Source organism: Notamacropus eugenii, chromosome 5 (assembly GCF_028372415.1).
Source record: "Notamacropus eugenii isolate mMacEug1 chromosome 5, mMacEug1.pri_v2, whole genome shotgun sequence".
Classification (NCBI taxonomy): domain Eukaryota; kingdom Metazoa; phylum Chordata; class Mammalia; order Diprotodontia; family Macropodidae; genus Notamacropus; species Notamacropus eugenii.
In genome coordinates, this window is record NC_092876.1 from 370,452,663 (window position 1) to 370,477,027 (window position 24,365).

A 24,365-nucleotide genomic window follows, 5' to 3' on the forward strand; every position below is an offset into this window, starting at 1 on the left:
AAGGAAGAAGGAAGGAAAGAAAGGAGTGAGAGAGGGAAGGAGAAAGGGAAAGAAGAAAGGAGAAAGGGAGGAAAAGAGAGGAAAAAAAGAGAAAAAGAAAGGAAGGCAGGAAGAGAAAGAGGGAAGAAATAATTTATTAAGGACTATTATGTGCCAGACATTGTGCTGAACACTTTACAAATTTTATCTCATTTGGAACTCTCAACAACCCTGGGAGGTAGTTGTTATTATTATCCTTATTTTACAGTTGAGGAAACTGAGGCAAACAGAATGTTAAGTGACTTGCCCAGAGACCCACAGCTAATAAGTGTCTGAGGCTAGATTTGAAATCAGGTCATCCTAACTCAGTGCTCTATCCCTTACATTACTTAACTGCCTCATAGACATGCAGGTTGCATTTTCAGATATGTAGCATTATATAATGAATTTTCTTAGTAGGTCACATTTCTTTCAGTCTTCTCCTTAAATTACACCTTTTGGGTAGGTCAGTAAAATAACTTTTGTTAAACCATCTACTATGTGCCAGGCCTGTACTAAGTGGTAGGTACTATACATATCTTTAAAAAGTGTGTAACATGGAGAGAAACAATGGGCAGCATCTGTCCAGGAAGAAAGCTCAACAAATTAACCAGATTCTACTTTGTCTCTATCTTCTATGCACCTGTCTCCCGCTTTAAAATTCATGATCCTTGAAGGCACCATGTTTTTTGGGTACGTTGACAAGTTTTCCCTACTTCTTACTAAAAAAATTGTGCTATAATTTTAACTTCTTTTCCTCAAGAAGGCTTTTGCTTTTTTCCCCCTGCTCTAGTTATTTCCTGTGATTAGATCATGTGATGCTGTATTAAAAAAAGCAAACCAACCAACCAACCAACAACAAAACAGGAGCTGGTTATTTTATATGACAGCACCGTCTGGAAAGCCTTTACTTGTTCCTTCTTCTTCCTCCTCCCATAAACTCAAGGCCTAGGGCTTTCTGACCCTTGATGGTCTGCAGATTTTCTGGGGTGAAAAAGTTGGGAAGGGAGAAAGAAAAAGAAAATAAGGATGAGTGTTTGGTTCAGGATAGACAATAAATAGAGCTTTTTCTTTACACAACCCAAGGAGGTGAACTCATCAGATTTAAAGCTAATAGGGAACTTAGATATGACCTAATCGAAAGCTCTTCATTTTACACACAAGGAAACTGAGACCAAGGGGGTTAAGTCATAAAAACTTTAAGAAAGTGCACCTCAATGATCTCAGTTTTTCTTGGAAATCAGTCATAGCAGACCATTTAACCAAAGTTTAAACCAATTAGCTATGTTTTTTTTCCCTCATATTTTGAATTTCATAAAGAAATAATCAGTAAATAGCACAGCATGGATTTGTAGTCCATACTTATTCCTAAGGGCACTGAACAGTTAGCACAACTAGAAGTCAAACCAGAACCATAACTAGAATAGGCAGAAGAGGCATTTGTCCCAGGGCACCAACATTCATGGGGGCAGGCTTCCTCCTTTCTGTGACTTCAGCTTCCTCTAGGTCTCTGGGCAGCACAATTGTCTCTAGCCTGCCCCCTGCAGGGTTCTCTCACTGTGACATTCTCTTCTTAGACCTACATTCTTCTTAAACAGACACACACACATACACACCACACACAGATAACACACAGACCACACACATACATACCACATACATACAGACCACACACACCATACAAACTCCCCACACACATACACCACATACACATACACCACACACACACACACACACACACACACACACACACACACACACACACACACACACACTGGGGCATTCTTCTCTGAGGGATGAGCTTACCCCTGTCTATGTGACAAGACTCATTGTAGAACTATCCTCTTCATCACCACTGTGCTCCTTCTTCCCCCAACTGAATTTGCCCCAGGTGTTGCTAGTTAAAGCTGTGATTCAAACCCCAGAACTTCTGTCACCAAAACCCAGTTGTCTTTCCAAACTAAAGGTTGTATATGCTCTTGTTTTGCAGATGAGGAGTTTGAGGCACTGAGAAATTAAGTGACTTGCCTATGGCCACTGAGCTAGGATTTGCACCATGACCTAAACACCAGTTTGCTGCATCTAATTCTACCTCCTAGAAAAAAGCAAGGGCCGTCTCCACCCCCTCCATTGCCACTCATTCCCTGTGTCTTCTTTTCCCCCTTGAACTGGTATGTCTCTTAACCCTCTTTGCTCCAGTTTCCTCATCTGTAAAATGAGTTGGAAAAGGAAATGACAAGCCACTTCAGTATCTTTGCCAAGAAAACTCCAAATGAGATCACAGTCTGATGTGACTGAAACAACTGAATAACAGTGTGGATTTGTAGCCCACATCTCTTTCTAAGGCACTGAATACCTTACCAGCTCTCCTAAGTTTCAATGTATCAGTCACATTAATTTTTCAAACTCTGGGAGTAATAATACAGTAGAAATTCCATACTACCTAAAGAGATGGAAGAATCACAAATCCTGAAATATTAGCAGAGGTCTGTGGCAGTTGATTTAATTACTGGATGGGTGATTTGTTGGATCTATCAGTGAAATCATTGCCATCTCATTTTATACATATAGTTTCTTTCATTTTGTTTTCCAGTCAAAGTAATATGTTCATTTCTAGTTGTGGGAATATGTGGGTTTTCTTATAGGAATGTCATTTAGCTTGGGGAGGAGGGAACATTTGCATATTTTGACATTACCTGAGGGAAAAAAGCCTATTATATAATATTATACATGTGTTGACTAATGATTATACATATAACATTTTCACTGGAAATTTTATAAAACATTACATAGGAAATAATACAATTTGAATGGTATTAATAGAAGACAGAGAAAAGCAAATCTTTCTATGTAGCCCAAAAGATATCATGATCTCAAAATGTTTATAAGAATTACCCTATTTAAATAAAAAATATATACACAGAAACATAGCACAACCAAAATTCCTACGTCTGAAGACTTCAGAGATAGGAGTAACTCTGATGGGGGCAAAAAACCACAAATATTTCTTTTGAGTCCATGTCTCATAGTATATCCAAAACTCACATCTTAATCTTAACCATAGACCTACAACTGGAACCTGTAGATCTTAGAAGCCATCTCATGAATTCTCTTATTTTACAAATGAGAAAACTCAGATCTATAAGGTGCAGAAAAAAATAAAAAACTTTAACTTCTTAAGCCCTTCTTGGTAATCCCTAGGGACAAGGGCTATAGGAAATGAAACTTTGGTAACCAAGAAGGAAGGAGAAAAAAGGATCTTTTTTTAAAACACAATACAACACAGTATATCCATCTTTTAAATATAACAATACGACAGGGAGACATTTTGGGGGAGTTGAGGATCTCAGCCAAATGGAAGGAATTTGAACATTTGAGGTAGAGCTATAATTAGGACCAGTGGGATTTATGGATACTGGAGGGTGGTCTTTCCTGAAACTGTACTCATTTTTGCCACTCATACCTGTTCAATTTCATCTCTGCTTCTGTATTGGTTTATGTTAGATTCTCTTTTCTCCCCACTCTTTTCACTGAATGCCTTTTATACATTATAAATATTTATCATGCCAGCTGTGCGATGAGTTTATGATTTGGCATTCATTTCCACAGGACTGAAATCACACTCCTGGAAAAAAGAACAGATATACTGTAGAGAGAGCTGAACTCTTATTTCTTTGAATAAAATCCCCTTGGTAAGGGTTGGAAGACACATTTTGTTTTACAGAATGGAAAAATAACTGGCACGTTTGGCATGAGAATCTGGCTTTAGTAGCACCTGGGCAGCACAATTGTCTCTAGCCTGCCCCCTCCAGGGTTCTCTCACTGTGACATTCTCTTCTGGGTTAAAAAGGGAGGGCAGTATTTGAGAGGGCAGAACTGATGATTTCTGCAGTAGCCCACCCTGAAATCAAGAGACATCTGAAATCAGTTGCTGGAAGTGCTAGCCCATCTTTGGTATCTCTCTCTTCAGCTGCTCATCAGAGCAGGCATATTGGTATAAGTAATAAATGAATATGAAAACTTCTGATGGTAAAATTATCCCAATGATTAGGAAGGAATAAGTTCTCTTTAAAACATCTTTACAATAAGTTTCAAGTAGGTCCTGTTAGGTCTTCAATCCAGACTGCTGTTTATGTTTGCCTATCCTTCATGCCAAGACCAGATCAAAACCTCTCAAAGATTTTAGAGTTTTCCTTTAACCACCTTTTATCAACTTGCTTTCTCAGTAAATAAGCTCAGATGACACAGTTCCCCATAACCGAGATTAATCAATAAAGCAGTAAGCATTTAATTTTTTATTTCAATTTTTAATATTATAAGTTAATATGTTGTCCATTTGATTGATATTAATAATATTTAATATTATTTATTATTATATACTAAACATTGTGCTAGAGATCATGGATACAAAAAATAGGCAGTCCTTACCTGCCCTCAAGAAATTTCTGTTCTAATAAGTGGATACAACACATACAGGGGAACAGTGTCACAGGGGTTATAAATGCAGCTGTAGGGCAGTGGGTGTGATTGAGTAGTCCAAAATTCCCTTCCCTGGGTACAACATTCCTCTGTGTATGGCAGGGGTGAACTGGAGCCAGCTTAAATTGACTCAGGAGAGCTGATTGTTAAATTTTTAGTGCAAGCTTTGTTAAACCTTGCAAATCAGTAAACACTACAAATCAGAGCTTGCTTAAACTTAAAAGTGTGTTTTGCATACATTAAAAAAACAAACAAACTGGGTTTTAAACATTTACTAGCCATGGCTTTCTATTAGAAAGTGAATTCCTTTAAGGCAGCGTCCATCAACCACACTTTTGAGGGCTTTTTTTTAGGTTATAGGATAGCTAGAGCCCAGCTGATTCTTCTTAGTTAATTTTACCTTTTACTTTTCCAGGAGCTGGGGTAGTATTAATTAGTTTATTTTCTGATGTGGAAGAAGTGGAAAGAGAGGAAGGTAGACAGCATGGTCCATGGTAAGATTCTGGACTAGGTAGGCTATAGGGTCCCGGTAAATGGCAGGATGGGAATTAAAGCACAAGCTTCACAAGTGGGTATGTATATGTATGTATGCATGCATGCATGCATGCACACATATACATGCATGCATACATACACACATACATACATATGCATAAAAATGAGACAATAATTATAAGGCACTCAGCACAGTGCCTGGCATATAGTAAACACTACATACATTTTGGTAGTGGTGGGGATGATGATGTAAAATCAGTTTTCTTGCCAGCCCCTCAAAAAAGCATGAAATGCTTGAGCCCTTCTTGCAGAGCTAGGCCCCCAGGCAAATGCCCAAGGCTCAAATGCCACCTGCAGTCTGGATTGGCAGCGACCTTGATTACACAATATTGTTAACTGTGACAGCTATGTCTTATGTAATTAAGTCTTTTGTCTCTGTGATTAAGAATATTATCCTGTGTCTAGTTTCTTCTCCTGGGAAATTGAAACATTATCATGGAAATATGCAGGTTTTTTGTTGTTTTGGTTATAGTTTGGTTGGGTTTTTAGGCTTCAATTGAATGGGAAAGAAACATTTAAAGATGAGGGACAATTCAATGCAGAACTTGCACGTACATGTATGTACATTCCTTTAGAACGTTTTAAAATGTGGAAACAAAGTATCTGAAATGTTCTTTACTTGAAACAGTTTTGTCATTTTGAAATGACCTTATTTTTAAACTCCAGCCTTTTCTTCCTACTATTTTTTAAAGCCTAAAAAACAAAACGATATTTTACAAGCAAAGCTGCAGGGGGCAAGGAATTGGGGTAAAAAGAGTGGGATTAGTACATTCTTTTTGCTTCAAGAGGCTGAAAAGAGTGTCTTGATTGTAAATTCTGGGCTCCCAAATAGATCCTTCATAAAAAGTTCCTTTTCCTTCTTGTCAAGTTCATTGCAAACGGGACTGGTGGAGAGGGATCTCTTGGTTTCTGGCCTGTCAGCCGCAGAGGGTCATTCAGGTCTGAAACGGTCTCAGGACCCCTTTACAACTTTTAAAAATTATTGAGGACTCACTCCCACACAAAGAGTTTTAGTTTATCTGGGTTGTATCCATTGATATTTATCATGTTAGCAACTAAAACATCCTATTATTAGGAAAATAGTTTTAACCTTGTGGACTCACTGAAAATGTCTGGAGGAGGCCCTCAGGGGTCCCTGGACTACATTTAGAGAATTGCTGCTTTAGGTGATAGTGACAGCTGGGCCTTAGCTGAGTCCTCTTAGCTAATTTTACCTCAAAGTTGAGACAAATGGGCAGCTCAGGGTTTGGTAATAGACTCAAGGAGATTTTCAGATCCAGGTGACCTGTATGAACCTTCTAATCCATCAATCAAAAGTTAAGGCTCTTTGCTCCTTCAGCTTCACTGGCACAGGTCACTGCATAACTACACAGTCCTATTCTTAGCTTCCTTTTGAAGGATTGATTTATTTCCTACTGTGGGCTCTGGAGCAACATTTGCTAAATGCCATTTTGCTTTTGCATTCTCCTGGGCTTTGAAAATCCTAACATCAACAAGAGCAGCTTATTATAAATATATACCTTGTAATGCACTGAGCATTTTCCTTCCAACAACCCTAAGTAGTGCAAATAGTAGAATCATAGCCAGCTCTAGAGCTGAAAGGGAACTAGAAACCATTTAAGTCCAAACTCCACATTTTAGTAATGGGGAGAGTGAGGCTCTGAGACATTAAGCGACTGATCCACAGTCATTAGACTACCTCCTAGATACCTTTGATGAACCTTTCTCCACAAAACCACTCACAACATTTATGAGAGACATGATGTCTTTGAGAGATCACTGTCATACATGTGTTAGGCATCTGTTTTAACTTCTTTTTTTCCCTGAACACAAAAATGACATGCCTTCTATCATCCTTGTCCTACATACCTTTGTGCCTAACTTAGATGCCAATGTTCTCTCAAAGAAAGTATCTCATAAATTGCCAGTGGTTGGTATACACACACACATACACACACATATATTTGCCTAATTTAGATGTTAGTGTTGTCTCAAAGACAGTATATATCTCATAAATATTGCTAGTGGGTATATACATACATATGTATATATTACATACATATATACATATACATTTACATATGTATATGTATACACACACAATAGGTAGATAATGTAACATGACTTTCTTTCCTTTCTGGTTTCCTAGTTATTTGAATGCCTTTTTTGGTGATTTCTTCATGCCCCATGACTACTTGAGGCCTTGTCTAATTCCCAGTCTGTAAGTCCAAGTTATTAGCAATCCTGAAATTATTTGGTAATATAGTTTGTATTTTATCTAGTTTATATGTGCTCACCAGATGCTACTGAGCTCCAGTCCCTTTTACAGACTTTTTAGGGTGAACTCCCATCGAGGAATCTCTCTGTCCCGATGCAGATCTCTTGCCATTCTGCAAATTAGAGCCTTAGAGAGTTTCCTCAAGAACTAAGACATTAAGTAACTTGTTCAGGGTCCTCTGCCAAGATACTTCAGAGAAGGTTCTTCCTGACTCCAAAGACAGCTTTCTTATCCAGCCTTATTATCTTCAAATAGCAACATTTCTCCACTCTCAGTCTCCTAGGTCACAAATGGTTTTCATGTTTCCAGATCTCTCTTTGATTTGGCTTTGCTTTGTTTTTAATCTCTGGCTGCTCTAAAGAAACTGTCTAAAGAAACTGACAGTTTATTGGTTCTCTGATTACAGGTCAACTGAAAAGACATCTCTGTTTTTCCTATCGTTCTTAATTCTCGTGTAGGTCATCTTGGCTATTATTTCCTGTATAACTTAAGATGAATTTTGAGAAGGGGGGGAACAATGAACTGGAGTGAAGAGCTGGGGGAAAGGATGAGAAAGGGATATTCTCAAAATTGGCCAAATTCACACATATATGTAATAAGACATAAAGATGACCTCACTCAGTCCTGGTGTCATCAGTCATTTATGTCAAATTTAAATGTGGGAGGGACCATGAAGATACTTTTAAGATAATAAATGGGTTTCTGAAAGGTGATGACAAAGCTATCTAGTTCTTTATTTCCTAAAAAATAAAATCTGACACTTTTCAGTATATATTAAATTCACTTTCAAAACCAGAAAGTGGAAATTCAGTAGCTAAAAGTATCAGACAAGATAATTTTGTACAATACTTTTCTGCAACTAATTATATATCCTCTCCACTGCTAAAAAAAAAAAAACAAACCCCAAAACAAAAAACAACACAACTAGTTTTAGGCTCAAGTTTAAAATATGTATTTTGTACACTTGTGATGTGAATTGTTTTTGCCAGTTGGTTATTTCTGTTTTGATTGTGGTTTGATATTCTGCTCATATTAGAAATAAAGATGCCTCCCTCTAAAACATTTCCTGTTCTTTTTTTCTCCCTGTCAATAGAAGCTTTTCTGAGTTAATGTTTATTCTTCTCATTTCTTTCAGGAGGAAATTTTTTTTTCCTTTTGGTATGCCTAATGGGTGATTTTAAGTAATAATTACTAATTTACTGTATTTCCCTTTTCTATTTTTCTCTGCTATTTTCAATTATTTCTCTTGTTCAGTCACAGTGGCATTATCATCTACTGAGGTGGGTATGCGAATAGCATTGACATTTAGTTCAATGTTGTGTTTTCGTAGATTTTCTTAGCAATATAGTTCATGGGATATTTTTCTTCACATTTTAACCCTATTAGGCTTATCCTAATAAGATGCATATATATGTATATTTATGTGTGTATATATGTATATATAGAAATACACATATACATGCATACACACACACACATACACACATACACACACATATATAACAGCAAGCACCCTGGCATACACAGGAGGACGTGTTCATACAGGTTCTTAGATCTTCTTTTCTAAAAGGAAAGCAACTTTTGAGGGGTCAACAATCTACTTTAATTACACTCACCAACAGAGAAAATACAAACAGAAATCACACACAGAAAGACCAACAAACAGGGTTTGTAGCTATCTGACCATAGACAATACATACATCGTTACCAGACAGAGAAGCACCAACAGCACTATGTAGCTTGCTAGCACTATTATTTTTTTTAAAAAAGATTTTAATTTCCATGGTTTAGAATAAAACAAACCATCTCTTAATTTATAAATCATTAGTGTTGAAAGGAACTTCAGGAATCCTGTAATCAAACCCCTTAATATTATATAGAGTCAACTGAATCACAAAGTGGTTTGGACTTGCCTACAGTCATGTACAGTCACAGAGCTAGATATGAACCCAGGCCTTTTGATTCTAAAGGTTCTTGCCACTTTGTGGCACCTTATAGAAATCTCAAATTCTGTTACCTTTTCTAAGTTACACAGAAAGAAACCAAGGAATAAACCAATGGAAGAAACAACCCAAACTTTAGCCAATAACCTTTTATCTTTAGCTAAATACCACCAATAAGTATGCTAGTATACATTAGCTGGTATGAATCAAACATCCCTACTGCATTCAATTCAGTTAGTCTTTTCTCAGAATCAGACATAGATAAAGGATCACATCATAACTATTAAGGCCAGAGGTTAATTTATAGACCTTTAAGATTTTGAGATCCTAGACTTATTTGGATGTCACTAGAGAATTTAAATAGTTTGCCCAAAGTGACAGAGATAGCTAGTGACAGAGTAAGGAGGAGCTGACTCCAGATCTTTCATTCTTTCCACTGCCCTATATTGCCTAACATAGAGAGGGGAAATAGTAAGTCTAGTATTGAATATAGGCTTTTCCAGTGCTCACCATATTTATAATTGTACTTCCATACAAAGCTGGGCCACCTTGAGAAGTATCAAGTTAATCATGGAGGTCTAGGAGCAGAAGCCCTGCTTTGGCAGGACTGATATAGATGTAGAGATGATATTGGATGACCTCTGAGGCCCATTTTTTCTTTGAGGTTCTGTGATTCTTCTTTTTCTGGTCCACTCTGTTATGATAGGATGATGGAGAAGAGCCTTGGTATAATAAAGCCTGCAAATGTGATTGTCAAGGCAGTCCGAATTCAGTATGGTCGACTGGAGCAGCCAGCTTAGGCTGCATGCCAGGTAAGTGTTCATTTTGTCGTTATGCATTTGACAGGATATCCTTTGAGAATAGCTATTGGGATATATGACTATTTTCACTTGTTGCAGTAGAAGGGAGTTACCCTGAATCGCTGCTATGCTGAAATCAAGGCTTTCTTCAAATTACATCTGAATTTAGTATCTCATAATGTGCATTGCTTTAATGACTCTTCTGATAGGATTGTTAAGAAATGAATTATCCAATCAACATAGCATATGGAGGTTTGCATGGTAAATGCAACACTTAATGTCCTATAAAATAGAAAAATGGAGTTTAACTATCCCCCTCTCTGGAGTACTCTGAGGATTGATTGTTGGATGTCTGAAAAGTGCCTCTGATTTACAGTTTTTTAAAACTGAATGTTGTTCCAAACATTTTCAAAAGATCCCAGATTTTCATCGGGGATTAATTAATTCCTTTATTTTACATGTTGTCCTTTCCTCTAACATTCTCTTTTAAAACTTCTAAAAAGGGTAACACAGAAGTATTACTACTTTCTAATACTTTAACATAAATTAATTTATCAACTTACTTTTCCCTAGGACTAGCGGTCCCGATGTAACATGACTGGGCAGCCTTAAGCATGTGGATTCAGTATGGAGTAGTGGAGGGCTGAACTTAGAGTCAGGAAGACATAGGTTCAATTCTCTGCTCAGATGCTTGTGAGTTGTGTGACCCTGGGCAAGTCATTTAACCTCTTTAGGCCCCAGTTTCCTCATCTGTAAAGTAAGAGGGAGGACAGTTAGACTTGGTTGTTTTGTAGGCCCTTTCCAGCTCAAATCCTGTGAGTTAATGTTACTTTCTTTCTCTGGGTCTTGATTTCCATATCTGTAAAATGAAGTTGGACTGTTGTTCAGTCATTTCAGTCATATCTGACCCTTTGTGACCCTAACTGAGGTTTTCTTGTCAGAGATACTGGAGTGGTTTCCCATTTCCTTCTGCGGTTCATTCTGCAGGTGAGGAAGCTGGGGCAAAACTGGGTTAAGTGACTTACCCAGGGTCATACAACTAGTAAATATCTAAGGCCAGATTTGAACCCAGGAAGATGAGTCTTCCTAATTCCAGGTCAGGCACTCTATGCACTGTGCCATCTCCAACTCTTAAAAACCTATGATTTGGCAGAACATAGGGAGGAAGAGAGTGCTGAGAAAAGAAAGGTGGACATGCCCCACCATCAGCACAGATGGCCTGGATGGGGTTTCCTTAAGGTGAGTGCTAACTGTACGAGTAACTTTCCTACTGAGAAGCCTTTAGACATCTGCTTGCTAATGCCCTGTGTCAAAGCTCCATGGGGAGCCTAAGATGACCTGGTAATTGCATTACGGCCACCTAATCTTCACCTTAATATTAGAGTACTCAAATGCAGGCCTTTTTTAAAGCTGAGATAAGCCTAACCCAAGCTGCTGACAAGGTGAAGAGCTATTTCTATTAAATCTTTTGGCAGAAGGAGGTGTGTGTGTGTGTGTGTGTGTGTGTGTGTGTGTGTGTGTGTGTGCATGCACGTGTGTGTGCATGCATGTGTGTGTATGCATGCACGCATGTGTGTACATGCATGCCAGTTACCAGCAAACAGCTGCTCCCAAAAGCAGTTATTTCTGTTCAATCCTTATTTGAGCCTTGGATTCCTTCTGGGGTGGGTATGTGCTTATGTGACCATCTTTGCATATTTTTTTTGTTATGGCCTTTGAGAACAGATGCTCTGTCACAAATGAATGGGACAAAGCAAGGCAGAACAAATTAATAGAGAAACATGACAATATAATTGCACTTATAACAACCCTTGGTCAATAAGACATTTCCCTACCCCCCACCCTAAAAAACTCAACCATCAAATAACCTTGCTCTCCCAGAGCTCACAGTCTCATTGGGAGACAACATGCAAACAGCTATGTACAAACAATCTATGTACAGGCTAAGTTGAAGATAATCAACAGAGGGAAGTTACTAGCATTAAGGGAGATTGGGAAAGGCTTCTTTTAGAAGGTGGGATTTTAGCAGGGACTTTAAAAGAAGTCAAGGAACCCAGAAGGCAGAGATGAGAAAGGAGAGCATTCCAAAATGCTTGGAGTTGAAGAATGGAGTCTTGTTGGCAAGGAGGCCAATGTCACTGGGTCAGAGTATGTGGGAGTGTAAAATGTTAAGAATGGAAAGATGATGCAGGGGCAGGTTATAATGGGCTTTGAGTGACAAATAGAGGATTAATATTTGATCTTGGAGGTGATAGAGGAGTTTATTTAATGGGGAAGGGGAGGAGAAAAATCTCTCAAACCACCTTCCTTACAACAACTTAAGATTTGTTTGGTTTTTCAGGAGCAAAAATAATATCAAAACAAGGTTGACTCCTTTCCTCCCACACATATAAAAATATGTATTATGTATATGTATGTATATACACACATATATATTTACATACACACACTTTTTTTTGTTTTTTAAGAATTTGTCAGTAGGGAACTTGGAGACCAAAGAGTCTGTGCATTTTTTATAAGTCTTCTTGACTACTTATCATCAATATTTAAGCACTTTGTTGTTGCTTTCATTTTTCCATCTTGCCCACATTTTGTTTTCATGCTACATAGAGTGGTGGGAAAATGAAACTGTACTAGAATAAGGACCCCTCCCCAACAGACACACATACCCCACACCAATGCCAGAGATATCAGTTGATGTCATTCAGCTTCAACCAATTCATCCCAAGGCTCCCATTTGTCCCTTACCCTGGATGCAGTTTGTCATTTATGCACATCCTAAGAAGGTCCCCTGTGACCTCCTGTGATGGGATAATCAGTGTCTGGACAACTACAACCTTTCTTCCGTAATAAATTTACCAGTACTAGACAAGTTCATACAAGCCTTCATGGCTGCTGACTGGGGAAGTTACTGCTTCTCTCCTGATCCCTTACCTCAGCTCAAACATCATATGTATTAATTGGAGAGGAAAAAATGGAGAGGGGAGTGAGGAAAAGAAACAAAAAATAGGGATAAAACTGAGCATGAGAGATAGGGGAAATATCTTATTTTCCCTAATGCCTCTCACCTCTTCGCCTGTGACTGAAAAATTAGTTATGGCTCTTGAGTTGACAAAATTATTAAACGGAAAAAGTTTGTGTGGGGGAGTGTCACCCGGCACCTTCCATTTTCCTTCCACAGTGACAGCATTCTCTCTAGTGTCTTTTTTGCCTCCTATCTCCTTTCCCTACTCATTCCCTCACCCCCCATGAAAACTTTCTCTTGAGGAATGATCAAATATACTTGTTACTTTCAAGTTAAAACAACAAACAGATGTGTTAAGTTGAATGAAAGACTCCCTCACCAATTGACATTCTAGGAGATCCAAGGAAGATTTAAGCTAAAGAAATGAAGTTCTAATTATAGAATACTAGATATTTATATATTTGAGAACTGTTTTGGGGTAGCAGAGCCTTTCCAATATCCCCTGCAAACACATCATTTTGGTTGGTTGTCTACCCCAACACCAATCTTACGCAGTTCCCACTAGGAATTCTTCTCTTACGCAAACCAGATCATGAGCTCATGATGCACTGATCAGTCATTGTCTGGGAACACTTTGAAAAGCAATTCCTTCCAAAGGCTTTACTTTCAAAAGTAGTGGGACAATAAATAATTCTACAGTCAAAATACCAGTGTTATGACTGGAATACTTGCCTGGTTGCTGAAGATGGCACTCCATCTCTAGTCTCCATGCCTTTTCATTGACTCTTCCCCCATGCCCGTCAACTCTACCTCCCTGACTTCTTTCAGGACTCAGCTTATATCCTATTTTCTGCAGGAGGCAAGTTTTCCTGTTGTCTTTTTCCTGACTCTTAGTGTCTTCCCTCCAATTTATTCTTTGTTTATACGTAGTTGATTGCATGTTCTTTCCTTCTTTAGGCTATGAATTCCTTGAGAGTAGGGACAATCTTTTTTTTTTTTTTGGTGGGGTGAGGGGTGGAAGCTAGTGCCTGGCACATAGTAGGAACTTAACAAATCCAGTTGACTGATTTATTCTCCCTCTCACCCCCATCTGTACCTGCTACTGCCTTCCTTTCTGTTGTTGTTCAGTTATTTTCAGCCATGTCCATCTCTTTTAGGGTTTTCTTGGCAAAGATAGGAGATAGCTCATTTTACAGAGGAAGAAACTGAGGCAAACAGGGTTTAATGATTTGCCTAGGATCACACAGTTAATAAGACAGTGAAGCTGGATTTCAGCTCATGAAGATGAGTCTCCCTGACTCCCAGACCTGGCATTCTATCTGCTCCTAATTATTTATGTCTTGTCTTTGCCATTGGCATGTAAGCTTCTTGAGGACAGGGACTCTTTGTTTTTGGTTTTTGTTTCTGTTTCTTTTTTTTTTTGCATTTTCAGTGTTCAGCCCTATTGACTGACAGATTACAGAGAAATGTACTTGTATAACTGTTATTTTTCCCCTATATATAACCAAGCCTTTTTCTGTCCCGGGTCTGTCCCCGGGACCTTCGAGTGAGAATCTCCCTTCGGTGGGCACCGCTTCGGACGTCTCCGGACCTACCCCGGGGGACACGGCGGCAGGCAATAATCAGGCAATGCGCAGGAGGTTCATAGCTTTATTGCATGGAGGAGTCCCACGAGCAGTTCAGGGCGTTGTCTTATATAGGGAGGTTCTTCCGGGCTGCCATCCTAACCCTCCCCGAGGGCGAGGCCTACCACCCGATTGGATCCAGCCCACCCGACCAATCCCGTGGGCTCACAACTCCTCTATGGGAGCCGTGTCCCCCTCGGATTGGTGGGCTGCCACTCCCGGGGAGGCCCCTATCCGCCCAGGCGCCTAGGACCGACCCCCGTCATTTTTCTTAGTGTCCAAGAAAAAGAGTAGCAGCATATGAATAATAGATACCTTTGGTCTCTTTGTCAAGGACCTTGTTTGGCCATCTGATGCTTGAAAACTACATGTCCCTGTTCCCTTCTTGAATGAGCTGCTCTAAAATGGCTCTATGCTGGCAGGAATATGTTCTCAAAAAGACTTGATATGTACAAACAGGAAATAGACAGGATCTTGTTAGATGCAGTAGTCACTGCTTTTTAATTTGCTATCATGTATGAGCTGAGTACTAGTAGATCTGCCAGTGTATCACTTGGACTGGTTGCTGATTGGAAAAATGAAAACCCCTCACATTTAAATGTCTTGTCATTTGTAAAATGTGGGTAATAGCAATAGTTATCATTTTTATAGTGCTTTACAAATAACTTTACAAATATTATCTCATTTTATCCTCACAACAACCCTGAGAGGTAGGTGCTATGCATCTCCCCATTTTAAAGATGGGGAAACTGAGGCAAGGTCACATGGCTAGTAAGTGGGTCACATTTGAACTCAGGTCTTCCTGACTCCAGGTCCAGTGTTCTATCCCTGAGCCAAGTAGCTGCCTCTAGATAATAATATCTGCACTCTCTACCTCACTGGGTTGGTGTGGAAAAAGTGCTATATAAATCTTAAAGCATCATACAGATGGGTTGCTGGGTTGGACTGTTAAATATTTAATCCTTTAAAGCTATAGGCTTAAGACGGAAGGAGGCAATTGCTTAAGTTCCTAATTGTAAAAAAAAAAACAAAAAACTCACACACAATAATTCCACTCTCCTCCCTTTAAAGGCAATGAGTTCAGTACTCACTATGGCAATCCTTTTATCTCTTAAAAATTTTATTCTGAATTTAAGAAATAAAATAAGAATTCTCATAACAATGATAGAATAGAAAAAAAGATGATTGTACATGAAATTGAAAATCTATTATGTATAACTCGCTATAGCATTTAAATATATAATAAATTTATCATGTAATTTTCTTTGTTTCTTTTTCCCCCTTTTTCTTCTCTTTCTCTCCCCTCCTCACCCTAGAGATGGCTTCCATTAGACACAAATATGTAAAACCATTCTATACATACTTCTGTTTATCTCTCCAAAATGGTTGGATCAGTTCACAGTTTTACCAACAGTGAATGTGTCTCAATTTTTTTTTTCAACATTTGTCAATTATCCTTTTAAGTAATTTCCGTTCTCTCCCTGAGAAGGCCCTCTTCATTATCAACCACAAAGACAAATAAAAAAGTGATCCTAAATGAGATTATGAGTTTGGACATTTCTTACATCTTTTGTGTTTGTTGACTAATATATATGAATGTTTTTATTTGACTCTTTTTCCCCTACTCCAGAATGCCCATACCATAAACCTTTGGGCTTTGAATCTGGAGTTGTTACTCCAGACCAAATCAGTTGCTCCAATCCAGAACAGTATATAGGATGGTATTCTTCATGGACAGCAAACAAGGCACGTCTCAATAGCCAAGGCTATGGGTAAGCCAAAGAAGGTTTTGTGTGTCATCAAAAATTATCTTTCATCCCTCTGCCAACATCAGTGGAGCAAAAGAAAGGAGATTAATAAATACTGATGTTTGATATAGTGAAAGAGTATAAAGGGCAAAAGAGGAAATGTGTACAATCTAAGAGGGACCTATCTAGAATAAAATGAAACAATCCCACCTGGAAGGCAGCCTGGAGGAGGAAAAAGATCACTGCATTTGGAATGAAAGGACCTGGATTTAAATTCTGTCCTGGTCATTCAGTAATAGAATGGCCTTGTGGCAATCATTCACCTCTCAGGGCCTCAGTTTCCCCAAGTGGGGTGGTTGGATTTTATTGATTTTTAAGATCCTTTCTGAAATCATGTAGATACAGGGCCAGCCTTGTATACAGTGTTTTAAGTTTTGCAAAGTACTTTACAAATTTCCCATTTTTATCCTCCCTTTCTATTATCATCCCCCATTTTACAAATGGAGAAACTGAGATACACAGAGATGAACTAACTTGTCCAGTCACACAAAAGTTAGTGTTTGAAATGGGACTGCAAGTCTGTCTTTCTATCCAATACACCACCTACCTGTTCCACAGTGGGTTCAAGATCTGCCTCTGACATATAGTAGCCATGCTATAGTTTTTCAGGGCGTCACATAACTTTCATACAATAAGTTCTAGAAAATCATGCTGATCTGCATGAGAGGAGAGGATCTCCATCCTGGGAATCCTGTAAGCCAATAAAATCACATCTAGACCAAAAAAAAGGCTTTTTCAGTTCTGTCTACTCAAATTTTTATGGTGCTATAAGCTTTTCAAACAACTTCCAGACAAATTTCATACATCACAATATTTAGCATGGAATAGAAAATCAATAAATATTCATTTATTTTGATGTCAAATACCTTGGTATAGGAAATTTTTCCAAGAATAAGGTCTAGAAGAAAGATCTAGGAAGAAAAAATTGAAACAGTAAGAGAGGTGAATGAAAGGGAATGTTCTAATCAACCCATAAAGAGGTTTTTGTTGCTCAGTCATGTCTGACTCTTCATGACCCCATTTGGGGTTTTCTTGGCAGAGATACTGGAGTGGTCTGCTATTTCCTTCTCCAGCTCATTTTACAGATAAGGAAACTGAAGCAAATAGGATTAAGGGACTTACCCAGGGACACAGCTAGTGAGGGTCTCAGACCAGATCCATCTTCCTGACTCTAGACCTGGCACGCTATCCACTGCACCACCTACCTGCCCCCACAAAGAGGTAATGCAGTTCAATAGAAAGATCTTTTGGCCTTGGAGTTGTATCTCTTGGACCTTGGGTTTGGATCCTGGTTCTAACATTTGCTAATTGTGTGATTCTGAGTAAGTCTCTTAACTCCTTTATAAATTGAAGATAATAATATGCTACCTACTAGACCCAGATGGCTCTGGAGAAGAAAGGGGCCGGTGATTTTGCACAGCCCTCCCTCACTCAAATCAGTCAACTGCAAGTCATGTCATCATCTCCCTGATGTCATGATCCTCTTCAAGAATGAAGGACAAACCACATAATTTACCTATAAAATGAAAGTAATTGTACTCATATAGACCCTTCCAGGATTGTGATGAAGGTGCTTTGAAAAAATGTTTTATGTGTTTGTGATTTAGCATCAAATAAGTAAGATGGTACAAATATGTAGATAGGTAGAATATAAGATATTATGCAGCATCATCCTGGGTTCTAAAGAATTTTCTTCATTCCACTTCTGATGCTTACTGCCTGAGTGACTTTGGGTGAATCATTTACAATCCCTGGGCCTCAGTTTCCTCGTTTATAAAAATGAGGTGCTAGGACTTAGAATATAAGTTCCTTTTAGTTCTAGCTGTATAATCCTATGAGTACAGACACTTCAAAAGAAATTTAAATTACAACTCTGAGTGCTTTTCTAATGATATAGTTAATTTAATTCTGAAACTATTTTCTTAGTGAAATGGAGGTACAGGAAGGGATGATATGGGTTTGTTTTCTTGCTAAAATATCTGGGAATTCTCAGGGGCAATTCTGCATGCCAATTACAAAGTGGAGTTGAATTCCTTCAAAGCTTTCTAAGTCTCTGACTCAGTCTGCTTTCTAGTGTTTTGGTTTTTTTCTGTCTTTTTTTTGGAGTGTTTTTGCAAAATTATTTGCTTGCTGTATAACATTCTCATAGACTAGTTTCCAGGAGTAATGCAGTTGCCATCTTTTTCATAGGTGTGCATGGCTCTCCAAATATCAAGACAGCAATCAGTGGCTACAGATAGACTTGAAAGAAATCAAGGTGATTTCAGGGATCCTTACACAGGGACGCTGTGATGCTGATGAGTGGATGACTAAATACAGTGTACAATACCGGACTGATGAGGGCACAAACTGGGTTTATTACAAGGATCAAACTGGCAACAATCGAGTGAGTGACAGTCACATATGCTTGAAATTTTTGAAATTCTCTTAAAGAACAAAAGAAATATTTATCCTATATTGTCCTATTACTGCATCATCACTTGAACAGTTTGAACGGTACCAAATTCATTTGAATATATTCCTAACTCTCAGCTTCAAGCTTGGACACATGAAAATAACAGGAGCAGATGGGTCATATGCCATCTGCACTGATGCTGCTTCTGAAGATTAATGTGTACTATTATTATTATTAGCAAGATTCAGAGTAGGATGCCTTCAACAGTTTTTAAAAGGGATCCTCCTATCCTCAGGATATACATGAGTTTAAATCCAGAGTCAGACACATACTAGTTGTGTGACTCCAGGCAAGTCACTTAACCTCTTTTTGACTCAACTTCCCCAACTGTAAAATGGGACAAATAATAGCACCTACCTCCCAGGGTTGTTGTGAGATCAGAGGTCACACAGCTAGCAAGTATCTAAAGTCAAATTTGAACTGAGGATGTTGAACCTTCCTGACTCTAGGCCCAGCACTCTATTTACTGTGCCACCTAGCTCCTTCAGTTAGATATGAAATATCTTGGTTTAAGTAATTTTAAAAACCTGTTAAATGAAGTTATTTCAAAATGCATTTGCAACTGGGAGTTATTTCTCCAAATCATAAGATATACTTTGCTCTAATAACACGAAATATTGTTATTGTTTGAAGATTTTAAGCAAAGGCTCTCAACAGAATGATCAGTATCTGTTATGATGTATATACACACACTGTCATTCTACTATAGTTTCCGAATATTTTGCTGATTTTTGAATCTGGCAGAAATAACTAGAATAAATTTCTATCTGGTTATTATTTCATATAAGAAGCTAGGTTCGTAGTTTTTTTAGAGCTAGAAAGAATCTTAAAAATCATCCAGCCCTCTCCTGCCTCATTTCAAAGGAATCAACAAATTTTAAGTCAATAGATATATTGCTATATGCCGGGGACTGTGCTAACCCAAGACCTATAAAATTAAGTGGTTTGGCCTGACATCACATAGCTAGTTAGCAAAGCTGACTGGTAGCCTCTTAACTGAGCAGTTTGCCTTGTCCAGTCCTCTTGCCACAGCCCCACCCACATGTGTTTTACCATGGATATCTTATGATTTCTGAAGAAATTGAATGCAATATGATCCATTATTAGGGTAATATGATATAATGAATTTGAACATTATGTATCCAGCATTCATTTTGGGCTCATTTCACTGTTTTCAGACATACTTAAAACCTCTCAAGGTTCCTAAGGATATTAACAGACTATTGTATTTCTTTACTTTGAGATTTGTACAGACTTGTAGAGTCCAAAGAAGCCTACACCAATCTCATTGTTAAACTAATCCTGGTGAATGAAGTAGGCTCAGGACCAAATAGATATCTAAGTGGTGTCCTGAACCTTAAAGTCAGATAACCTGCATCTGAATCCTGCCTCAGACGCTTAGCAGCTGTGGGACCCTGGGCAAGTCACTTAACTTCCCTTTGCTTTGATAATAACAGCAATTAATTAATAAACAAACTCAGAGGTTGGTTTGTTGAGGATCAAAGGAGGTGACAAATAATAAATGCTTATTGGCTGCCTGAAATGAAAGAGCTCTGCAATATATATCAGAGACAGAAGACTTTGTCACATGATACTGTCACAAAGAAAGCTGTAAAGGTCATTAACTAGCAAAGACCTCTGTATTCATGTGTGTGATTCCTGAGGCAGGTTGATATAAACTGGAACAACTAACGGGTTTCCCTGCAACATTGGGCAAAATGCACATGTTGGAAAAGATTCAAGAAGAAGGTTGCTCTGAAATACTCTCAAATATCCACTCCAACTTGTTCATTTCTACATCTCATGTCAAAATGAAAAGCTCTTATTTCTACTTCCCATACTGTTACCTCTAGTCCCCACATGTCCAGCAAAGTTCTATTAGTACAGATAATGAATTCCCCTGAAGGGACCTCATTATTGGAATTTGAAGGGGGGAAGTAGTGACCATATTTCACACAATTACAGTTATCTTTTCCACATCGAGGGTTTGGGGCATGGTGCCCTTGCAATCTGTAAAATCCATATAAAATTTCTTACTATCAGAAAAAGAGTTCTGTATTTTTTCTTTTTCTTTTATGGGGTGTTTGCAATACTATACATATATTTTATGCATTTCTGAGTTTCTAAACTTTCTGTGTCATCTGCTGACCTTCTCATGTTTGTGGCTTCTGCAAAACTCCAAATATTACCATTTAATTTCCTATGCTGACCTGCATAAGACTTGCATGTCAAAACCCCAAAACTGCAATGGGGCACATTACAATGTGGAAGGTATAACTATAGCTTTGAGTAGTGTGAATTTGAATAAATGTAACACTTAAGGTATTTCACTGTATGAGGTTTTTTTTTCTCTGCCCCTTTTGAAAGTTTTTTTGAAGATGCCAAATTGCTATTTGCATCTAGGCCAGGACAAAGCTTTAAGCTTTTCTATCTAAAACCATAAAAACAACTTTCTTAGGGTTGGGCCTACTTTTGTTACCCTTTGTGCACAGACACAGACCAGAAAGTGATTTCTGTAAAGCAACTTGTTTACCGTGCAAAAAACCCAAAACCAAAACAGAAAATGAGCCTTAGGGAACATTGACACACAGTGTTTCTACACAGTGACTCACAGAAGCAATACTGCTATGTCTGTGCTTTCATCAAGAGAAAACTTTGCTAAGCTTCTAGGATTGGACCTTGGTATTACCATAAGCCTTCAAACACATCCTCACACCTGGTTCTGCAGCAAGCATTTAGAAATTCAGGTGAGGGACAGCTAGGTAGCACAATGGATAGAGCACTAGCCCTGGAGTCAGGAGGACCTGAGTTCAAATGTTACCTCGGACACTTGAAATTAGCTGTGACCCTGGGCAAGTGACTTAACTGATAAAAAGGAAGAAGAAACTCAGGCCATATCCAGGTCCAAACTACTCTTCATTTCCTTTGATGTGGCTATGTGAGCTAATCTCCATTTGGTTTCTCCCCCCTTGTTTCAGGTGTTCTACGGAAACTCAGACAGAACATCCTCTGTCCAGAATCTCTTAAGACCTCCTATTGTTTCCCGTTACATCCGTTTAATTCCCTTGGGCTGGCATGTGCGAATTGCCATCAGGATGGAGCTGTTGGAGTGCATGAGTAAATGTGTTTAGCATTGCAAAGAAGCAATGTAGGATAGGATTAGACAGATCAAAAATGGTCTTTCAGAAGAAAAATGAACAGTACAAAGTTAGGTAGAAGTGTTGAATTTTGCAAAGCCTTTCAGATATTAAAACCCCTCGCCTAAACCTTTTGAACTTTTCACCTTGAATAACAACAACAAAGAAACAACATTTTACAAGTGATTTAGATTTCATAAGACACCTGTCTCCTGCAATCAGGACCTACAAAATATGTAGGAAAGCACTTTTCCCAAAACCAGTTTCTTGAGGAAGGGATACATTAACAGTTCATCTGTTGAAATCTTTCCTTGAGTGTCAGTAATCTGAGGAAAGGTGTAATGCCAGACGGATCATAAGTCATCCTGAAGGTGTAGGCTTTCTATTAGTAAACTAACAAATTAAAAACCAGCACAAATGTGAACAGGAGTTTAGGTTATGGTGATAGGAGGGCACTCTATCTATTTGTCTCACGGTTATCCACTGAATGAGGGCAATTACTTTTTCTTGAGTTGTGGTCTAAAACTATTTAGTCTCAGAGTGTATGCAGTGACATTTTAGGTGAATAGCGATCAGGATTCGATGGCGTAGATATGTGTGTGAATAAATAATGGCACATTCATACCTGTAGTTCTGTGAAATAAAGGATTTGGCCCTGTTTCTTGGCTCAGAATCTGACCATTCTTTTGCTTGGCTTTCCTGAGTGGTGATAAATCAAATGAGGGCTCACTCTTCGTCGACAACCCAATTTGCACCACAAATGCTGATAGTAGTTCTTCATGTTGTTACACAGGGAATCACCCCAAGATCATGGACCTCACTTAGTCTGCTGCTCTGCTTAGACAGGTACATACCTGAAATGAGGACCTTTTCTCTAGTCTGGTGACTCATGCTGTGATTCACCAACGACAAAAAAAATGTTGGGTCAAGGTAGACTACCTGTCCTCATGTAGGAAGTGTCTTTTTATACGTTACTTTAACTTTAAATGAACTTTAATTAGGCAGCTGGGTGGCACGATGGATAGAGTGCCAAGCCTGGAATCAGAAACACTCATCCTCATGAGTTCAAATCTGACCTCAGACATTTACTAGCTGTGTGACCCTTTTGCCTCAGTTTCCTCATTTGTAAAATAAGCTGGAGAAGGAAATGGCAAACCACTTCAGTATCTTTGCCAAGAAACCCCAAATGAGATCACAGAGCAGGACGTGACTGAGCAATAGCGACAACCACCTTTAACTGATGATAAATATACTCTGCACATTGGCAGAATCTTCTTTGCAATTTGAGTAGCCAATACCCCCTTGGGGTGAATTCAGAGATCATGATCATATGACCATAATAGTTTTAAGGCTAGCAGGTACCTCAGAGGTCATCAAATCTAATTCCTTTATTTTACAGATGAGGAAACTGAGGCACAGAAGTTATGTATACCCAGGGTGATAGTTAGTATCCAGATCCTCCTAATATCAAATCCAACGTCCTATCCACAATTCCATAATGCCTCTCAAGGCAGCACTGCCCTTGGAAAGTATTTCCTCTCAAAATTATACAGTTTTACCTATTTCATTGTTTTAGCTAGGACTGGCCCTCGATAGAGTTCTGCCTTTTCCTAGTCAGAAATGGCGAGGCTGAGCAGCATGGCACATTAGAAGAGAAAACTAGCTTTAGAGTTCATTTGAAAATCCATGTTTCAATCCTGGTCCTGTTTGCTCTAGACTTTAGTTTCCTTATCTACAAAAGAAGGGGATTGGACTCTTGGCCACATTGATTCATGCTAATTTATTTCCCTTAAATATATTCTTTTCCAAAGGATAAAAAAGAAGAGGACATAAGATCAGAGATATGAACAATACCTTGAAATCATCAAATCACAGAGCCAGAAAGAACTTTAAAAGCCACTGAGTCTCTAAGCCAGGGGTGGGAAAGTGGTGATCTTGAGGCTACACGTGGCTCTCTAAGTCCTCAAGTGTGGCCCTTTGACTGAATCCAAACTTCAAGAACAAATCCCTAAAAGGATCCCTGCTGTAAGCCCTCATTTGACAGATCAGAAGAATGAGGCTCAGAGAGGTTGAAGGTCATATAGGTACCAAGTCCTCTGACTCCAAATGAAGTGGTTCTGGTTTTGCTATAAGATCATGCTATCCCTTCTTTCTCAGGTACCTTCTTCTTTTACCATTGTACCTATGGCTTAATAACTCTAACAATGTTTTTAAGCTTATATTATTTTTTATTTAGTCGTTTTTCAGCTGTGTCTGACTCTTTGCAATGCCATTTGGGGTTTTCTTGGCAAAGATACTAGAA

The 24,365-nt window shown here is 38.6% G+C and overlaps 1 protein-coding gene across 1 annotated transcript; it reads left to right on the forward strand.

Moving 5' to 3' along the window:
- Positions 1-5,030: 5,030 nt before the first annotated feature.
- RS1 (retinoschisin 1) lies at positions 5,031-22,139 on the forward strand. Its single transcript, XM_072615757.1, has 5 exons — positions 5,031-5,069; positions 9,980-10,085; positions 16,294-16,435; positions 18,662-18,857; positions 21,905-22,139. The coding sequence occupies exons 1-5, from the start codon at positions 5,031-5,033 to the stop codon at positions 22,055-22,057; spliced, it is 636 nt and encodes a 211-aa protein (XP_072471858.1). The 3' UTR covers positions 22,058-22,139.
- The last annotated feature ends 2,226 nt before the right edge of the window (positions 22,140-24,365 follow it).

Bases quoted from the DNA above. Each gene is read 5' to 3' on its own strand.
- RS1 (XM_072615757.1), top strand. From the start codon at position 5,031: ATGGCAGGATGGGAATTAAAGCACAAGCTTCACAAGTGG. The intron at 10,086-16,293 runs GTAAGTGTTCAT...CCCCTACTCCAG, and splicing joins CAGCTTAGGCTGCATGCCAG to AATGCCCATACCATAAACCT. The intron at 16,436-18,661 runs GTAAGCCAAAGA...TCTTTTTCATAG, and splicing joins CTCAATAGCCAAGGCTATGG to GTGTGCATGGCTCTCCAAAT.